Here is a 7237-nt window from a genome sequence, read left to right on the forward strand (position 1 = left end):
TGCACCCCACCCCTGCCCAAACCTGCGCCCGCTTTTCAGCATGAGGCTGTGCTGTTTCTTTTACTCTATTTCCATGTTGTTTTCCCCCAACTTTCTCAGCAAAATCCCTTCGGAAAAGTCCCAGCCTTGTCTCAGAGGAGCCCTGGGCACAGGGCCGGTCCGGCCCGGGTCAGGAGAAGGCCAAGCAGAGGGGGCAGTTGGGAAGGGGCGGAACAGCTGGGGACCCCAAGAAGAGAGCAATTCCTCTGCCCCATGCTGGGCTGCACAGCCCTGGGAGAGGCATTTCTCATTCAGCCTCAGGTTATTCCTCCATAAAATGGGGCTGTTGTTGGGATCCAGTGGGCTCACCTCAGCAGAGGACCTGGCACCCAGGGCAGGAAGGGAGGGAGAAGGACCACACCACCAGATGCCTGCCTGTCCTAGGGGTTCCTGGGGAGCCAGGCTACTACACGCTGAATGTAGAGGCCCAAAGCGGCAAATTCCACTTACACTGCCGCCGGGTCCAGGGCAGAGACCGGCCTGGGAACAGGACACCAAGGCTCCAGCCTCTGCCCCTAACCGGCTGTGGGCCTGGGCAGGGGTCAGTGTCTGTCTCTGAGCCTCGATCTCTCCGAGGCCAATGTTGCAAAGTTTAGGTTGGCCAGCTCCTGCGTGCTGGGGGCGGGGCCGCAGGAGGAGGGGCGGAGCATATATCTCTGGTACCGCCCCCTACAGTTACGCGCAAGCTCGCGGGTCACTCGTTGTGCGCGTGGTCTCAGCCTGCTGGTCTTGAAGGGCCGAGGCCCTGCGCTGTGCGGGACAGCAGACCCACAGGGTGAAGATCGCCCCCACTGGGCTGCCTCCCCGGGCCTGACACCCCCTTATTCTCCAGCTCACGGAGCACGACGGGGACCCGGGACCTCCAGGTGGGTCGCCTCCACCCAAGAGCTGCCCTGTTAGGCGGTGAGCTCCAGAGTGGCGTTGTGGGTACCGCTAGGGCTTAGGCCTCGGGCGCACCTGGGATCCTGCCCCAGCCCGGCTCTTTGTCAGCTGTGGGACCTTGAGAAAGTCGCGTTTAAATGGCTGCAACACTCTGCCTGAGAGGGGCGAGGATGAAATCCCAGTAAATAGCACCATCGTCCCGCCCCTCCCCAGCATTCCACACCAGGAACCCGGAAATGACTCCAGCTTGCTCAGGCCCTCGACCCAATCCCATGTGTCAGCAAGTCCTGGCAAGGCTTCCTGCGAAGTGTCTGCCCCCTGCCCCCTTGTGGAGCCGACAGGAAGGGTCTGTGGAGGAAGAGGGGCGGGACCTTGAAGGACAGCCCAACCCCCTCCTAAGAGGACCCATCCTGGGCCTGTGTACTGGCCGCAGGTTTAAAATTAAAGCAGGCTGCCAGGCAAACTTCTGCACCTCGCCTCCCACCTCTCCTGCATTTGGGGGGTGGGCTATTTTTAGAAAGAAGGAGGGTAGGAGAAAGTGCCTTATTCATCCTGGAGGTTAGCAAGGCCTCCAGGAAAGAACAGAGGGGCCTGTGTCTCCCACCTCCTCCTCCAGGTTCACCAAGACATCACGCTACCACCCACCTGGGCCTGTGGATTTGTTGAGCTAACATCTAGGCAGGGCTCCCCCTTGCCAGGCCCTGAGCTTCCTCAGGCCTGGGTCAGCCTGGCTGAGAGCAGGGGGCCAGGTTGGGATGATGGGAGGGAGTGGGTCCAGGCAGTGATCAGGTTTCTGCGCCCCACGCCCACCCCAACCGGCCAGCAGAGCCAAGAAACGATGTCGCTGTACCCCATGGAGGGATAGGGCCCTCGCGTGGCCCAGGAGGAGGTGCTACCCAATCTCCCACATGGGCACTCTGGCTGGATCAGTGGCTTCCCAACTTCAGGGATGCCGTCATAGCCGGGGCCAGCAGTAGCCTTGGGCACCTCACTTGGCACCTCCGCTTCCTCATCCATACAATGGGATTACGCAGGGATTTAATAAGATTCAAGCTGGAATAGTGCACCCCACCCATGTACCATTCCTGTGCCCTACTGCACCCAGAGTGGGTAGGGGGTGACAGGAGAAGTCCTGCCTCGGGGTCCAGCCAGGGCTGGAGGCCCCAAGGAGCGGGGGAGGCCACCTAGAGGAAGCTGGTCTATCCTTGGACAGCCTCAGCTGAGGCCAAGCAGAGCAGAGGGCCCTAGGCAGGGCGCCAGAGCAGCAAACACGACAGTCCCGCCAACCACCCTCACCCCCAGCGTGGAACACCCAGTGGTCACTCACTGGGCACTCTGGTCTGGTCAGCACGGGCTCTGAACAGAGGCCCTTGCCTGGAAGGCCACTGGCAGAACCAAAATTGTCCTTAGCGCCTCGAATCCCCACCAAGTGCACCCCCTGACCACCAGGAAGAGTCTTTATTTCTGCTTCCAACCAGAGAACGAGGAGGGGTGTGATCCGGACCCTGGGCTGTGGACAGGAGAGGGCAGGGGCTTGCAGTGCTGGCGGAGCTGGTGAGGCCGGAGGTGGTAGCTCAGCTCTGCCTACTGGGCGCCCGGGCAGGCCCAGGCCGCTCTGGGGCTGAGGCCCTCCCAGCTGTCAGAGCCCAGGGACAGCGGAAGCTGGCCATGTCCTCGTCCCATCACTGGGTGCAGGGGGACTGGTCCTCAGAGCTGGCACGCTTGCTGCCAGCGTCATCTGGAACCTTCCCTGGTGCTCCCGGCAGACGCGGTGAGGGAGGCTGCAGAAACACAAGGGCCTCCGTGTTGGTGGCTGATGCATTTCTGACAGGTCTGCAAGGAAACGTGCGAGGGTGGGGCAGGCCCCAAGTTCCCCACGGGCGAAGGAGAGGAGGTGCTGGGTGCGTGGTCCTCGGCGAGAGAGGGCGGATGAGGCCAGGCTCTGGGAGCCCCTGCCCCAGAGCATGCCCACCAGAGCTTGGGAGGAGGCCCGGGGACCTCCCCAGAGCCCATGTGTCACTGGTTACCCGACGGGCGGACCCTGGACAGACCTGGCAGAGGCTGAGGGGAGTCTGGGGAGAGGTGGGCGGCACGGCACGGACAGGCTCCTTCTGGGCCCAGGCTGCAAGGGGCCTGCGGGCCAGGGAGGACTGCAGAGGGGGCGGGGAGCTGGCCTCTGGGGAGGAGCAACCGGCAGGCGGGGGGTCAAGCAGCCCCAGCTGAGGCTGAATTCCCTGGGACAGACTCCCCAGGGGTCTCCAGGGGACAAAGCTAGCCAGGGCGCAACGCACCCCTCATGCACCCTCCACAGAGGCCCTCACTGCCCAGCCCGCTGTTTCTCCCGCGCCGCAGGGCTGGCTCCTGGCTGACCCCTCTCCTGCCCGCATCCCCCTCCCAGAAGCTCCGCTGGCTCTGGCAGCCCCTCGGCCTTTAACCAGGGCACCCACGCCAAGACAGGCACCTCCCACCAGGCTGGCCCATCTCCCCGGCCTCGCACCCACACCCGTACCCCGCGCAGGCCCTGGTGGGCAATGCACGCCTGTCCCAAAGGTAATGAATCGTGAGGGCGAGGGGAGAGGGGGCGGGACCGGGTGGCGAGGGGTGAGAACAGACGCATACCTGTGCGCCAGGCCAGGGGCCACAACAGCGGATGAGGGGACCTCGTGTGCCGATGGGAGGGGGACGGTGACAGGGAGAGGGGCAGGCCAGGCAGCGCCTAAGCGCCGAGCAGAAGCTCACAGGGCAGGCAGATGGATGGGTGCAGGCAGGCTGGAGGGCGGGGGACCCGGCTCCTGACTCCTCTCGGGACCCCTACAGGCAGCCCCTCACTCGGCAGCAGCAGCCTGGCTCTGGGCGGACCCCCTCTGGGCGCCCTCCGGAGGCCAACACAGCTCCCCGCTCGCCACGGCACCCCCCTCGCCGGGCTCCACCACGATTGAGGGCAGCCGCTGGCCCACCCGAGGGCCCTTCTCCCGGGCACCCACCATGGCCTGCAGGGAGGGTGGGTGGGGGGTCAAGGCAACTCCAGGCCTGGGCTCCCCACTCCCTGCCATGCCTGTCCTGCACTGTCCCAGTCCTCAGGGCCAGGAGAGCACATGCGCACACATGCACATCCCCCAGAGGGTCCCGGCCCCTCCCCCATCCCACCGCTGGAGCTAGGGCACTCAGCACCTGGGATTGCGGGCTCTCCCTGGGGCAACAGAGGACCCACCTGGGCTCAGCCCTTAGGCCCATTTAACAAACAGCAGCCTGAGACCAGAAGGCCAAGGTCATGTGGTGAGCGAGCTCAGGGCTTTTGTGCATCCCCAGCTGTCTCCGGTATCCTGCAAAGCCCCTTCCTGGGGTCTTTCCTACTGGGCCCTTGGCCTCCTCCCCAGCTCGGAGGAGCTGGGAAGCTGTTGCCATGGCAACCTGAGTGACTTGCTCCGGGCTCATTGTTCAGTGCCCACAGGAGCCCTGCGGGGGGGCTGCCTCCCCAAGCTCTCCTGGTGCCCTCAGCATCTCCACCTCCCATTCAAGGCCTTCCAAGGTAGAGGCCCCAACCACCAGTGCCGCGGCACAGGCCTCCGGCCCGGCGCCACAGCAGCCCTGACTTCCCTCTGTGGCTTTGCCTCGGCTGGTCCCCTTCCTGGAGCTCCCCATCCCCCCTTCTTTTACCCAGAAAGAGAACTGCTTGGTGCGTGTCTGCCTTCCCCCAAAGGTGCATGGAGGAAGGGCAGGCACACAGCCCGCAGGACTTTGTTAAATGGCCCTGAGTGCCCCCAGCAGAACCATCTGAACATGTGTTTAAATGCACTCTCTGGGTGGGGGCCCAGGAAACAGCATTTTAACAAAGTACCACAGGTGACCCTTAAGTGTGAAAACAGGTGTCACTAGGCTGCGACATCTGCGGAATCAGAGTGACAACAGAGCAGGGACCCCAGCATGGCCCAATGACTGGACCTCCTGCTGGCCTTGCCAGTCCAGGGGCTCCTTCTGGGAATCCCTCTCCCCCCATCCCACCCTGCCATTCTCCTTCCTGCCCTCCTCCAGGGAACCCTGCTTGTCCCCGCCCAGGGGTGCTCCTCTGCCCAGGCAGTGGGGGAAGGCGATCCGGGCCCGTGGAGTTTGGTGTCCACCCTCCCCGTCCGCCCCTCCAGGAGGGCAAGCCCAGGCTCCAGACTGGCCCTCGTGCAGCTCTGGGCTGGTCCCCCCACTCTGGTCCCACTGCCCCCAACAATGAGAAGAGCCCAACTCCAGCACTCAGGATATCAGGACGGCACCCCTTAGGCAGGGACCTCACTTTTCAGCTCCATCAATACCACTCGGAAAAGTAGCGCTGAGGGCAGGGGACCCTGGCATGGCCGAACCCAGCAGAGAGCAGACTGTCTTGGGCACAAGGTCTGCTTTGCAGATCAGACCCCCGTAGAGGAGAACCTCCACCCAGATGGGTAAACTGAGGCATGCGCTGAGTCGCAGGCCAGGGCTCCAGGGTGGCAGACCGCAGGGTCCCGACTGCATACCTTTCCTGCCAGGCCTCCAGCCTCCTCAGCTGGTTCAGCTCTGGCACGGCGGGCTGGGGGGCACTCATGCTGCTGTCACTGTTGGGCTGCTCGGAGACAAGGAGCAGAAACGGGGTGTCTGCTGTGGGCCAGATGCTCGATCCCACCCTCCTCCCGGAAGCTTCAGACGACTCCAGCCCACACCCGCCCCACCCCAGGCCCAGCACCCACAGCCCAGGCTGCACCTCTCTCACTGCTGCTCCCTGCCTGAGCCCACCCTCAGAGGGGGCGCTGAGGGACAGGTCCCACACGGTGTGCCCAGGCTGCAGCGGGGTGGTGGCACGAGTGCTCAGTCCTCCCTGAGAACAGACACCCTGCACACCCAAGGCGAAGGGAAACTGACCTCCTGCCTGCGTGTGGCCACGCCCACTCAAGCCAGGCGCAGGGGCAAAGGAGCCCCGCCAGAGACCACACAGCAGGGGCTCTGGGAAGAGAGGTCCTGCCAGGACTCATGGGCACCAGCCTCAGACTCTCCACCTGCACTAGGCCAGAGGCAGAAATGGGGGCGGGCTCTGGCAGGCAGACACCTCGTTGGGCGCTGGCTCGGGGGACAGCAGCGGCCACGTGCAAGGGGCAGGAGTGCTGGGAGGGAGGGCACTGACCGGCAGGCTGGAATGCTTGTGATGCCCTGCTGCTTGTGGGGAGGGGATCCTGTGCCCACCCAGCAAAACAGGATGGCTGCCTTTCTGGGAAACGAGGTTTCTTTCACCCAGCACCCAGCTTAGGTCAGCTGAAGTCCCACTGGGACCCAGGGAAGGCTGCGAGGGGACCACACACTGCAGTGGGCATCCCAGGGCATACCCACCTGAGCCTCCACCCAATCCCAGAGCTTGTGAAAGCCCCTCCCCCCAGGCTGATGCTCCCAGGTCAGTCCCTCCAGAGGAGCCCTTCATGGGGGATCCCATCCCAGGACCCCAGAACCTCAAGTAGAGCCCGGGGAGCCAGGACAGAGACCAGGAAAGTGGACTCAGAGATTCAGACAGATGCGAGAAAGAGCCAGAGGGACAGGCAGGAAAAACCCACTGGCCACAGAGACAACGCAGAGCTGATAGAACTGGAGAAAGAGAGATACAGAGAGAAGACAGAAACTGACCCAGAGATTATGCGGATGGAGAAGGAGAGAGGAGGGGTGGTAGAGACAGGTGATAGAGCAAATGCCTGAGGGCTGCCACCCCGCAGCCCGGCGCCAGGCGCCAGTGCCCGTGGGGCATCCGCACATCTAAGGCTCCGCCACCCACACCTCCCTCAGCTGCCAGGTGTGTAGGGCCAGGTATGGCCGCGCACAGCCCCCACATATACTGTTCTCGCCCAAAGCGCAGCGTCCAGCAGCCAAGGGCTGACTGTGGTCCCCACACCCTCCCCTTCTCAAGGGAGCTCCGACTCAACCCCCCACTCGCCCCTTCCTCCTCTCCCACCCACGCCGCGCCTGGCCGCCCGGGCGCCCCGCGGGGCCCCGGCCGGGACAAGGGTGAGGAGGGGCGCCCCTTGTGCCTCACTCACACTCACCCGCACTCACCCGCCCGCGCTGGATGCCCGCGCCGGGGCTGCCACGCCGGGCTTGGAGCTGCTCGCCCCGTTCGCCCTCCGTGGCTCGCTCCCTCCCTTCGTCCCCCCCCCCCCCCCCCCGCGCTCTCCGCCCACGCCCACGGGCTGTCCCTCGCCCCGGCCCTTCATTCACACTCACGCCCCTCGGCTACCGGCCACCGCCCTTCCCAGCTCCAGCTCCCAGGTAGCACCCCGGCCTCAACCTCCCTTTGACAAGACCGCATCCCCCA

General features: G+C 64.5%; 1 protein-coding gene across 1 annotated transcript; it reads right to left on the reverse strand.

The window, feature by feature from the left end:
- Nucleotides 1-2396: 2396 nt before the first annotated feature.
- Nucleotides 2397-5491, reverse strand: LBHD2 (LBH domain containing 2). The gene is made up of 4 exons (XM_067725754.1): nucleotides 5424-5491; nucleotides 4924-4987; nucleotides 3756-3911; nucleotides 2397-2702 (listed from the first exon to the last, which is right to left on the reverse strand). Exons 1-4 carry the CDS (start codon nucleotides 5489-5491, stop codon nucleotides 2604-2606), a joined length of 387 nt encoding a protein of 128 aa, XP_067581855.1. The 3' UTR covers nucleotides 2397-2603.
- Nucleotides 5492-7237: the final 1746 nt, after the last annotated feature.

Source organism: Pseudorca crassidens, chromosome 1, assembly GCF_039906515.1.
Source record: "Pseudorca crassidens isolate mPseCra1 chromosome 1, mPseCra1.hap1, whole genome shotgun sequence".
In the NCBI taxonomy this organism is placed as follows: domain Eukaryota; kingdom Metazoa; phylum Chordata; class Mammalia; order Artiodactyla; family Delphinidae; genus Pseudorca; species Pseudorca crassidens.

What these genes read in the sequence shown, in the direction of transcription:
- LBHD2 (XM_067725754.1), bottom strand. Translation starts at nt 5,491, where the DNA reads ATGAGTGCCCCCCAGCCCGCCGTGCCAGAGCTGAACCAGCTGAGGAGG. An exon ending in CTGGAGGCCTGGCAGGAAAG is followed by an intron (nt 4,988 to 5,423) that starts GTATGCAGTCGG and finishes CTGCCTGGGCAG; the next exon opens with AGGAGCACCCCTGGGCGGGG. An exon ending in CCCAGAGCCAGGCTGCTGCT is followed by an intron (nt 2,703 to 3,755) that starts GCCGAGTGAGGG and finishes GTGTTTCTGCAG; the next exon opens with CCTCCCTCACCGCGTCTGCC.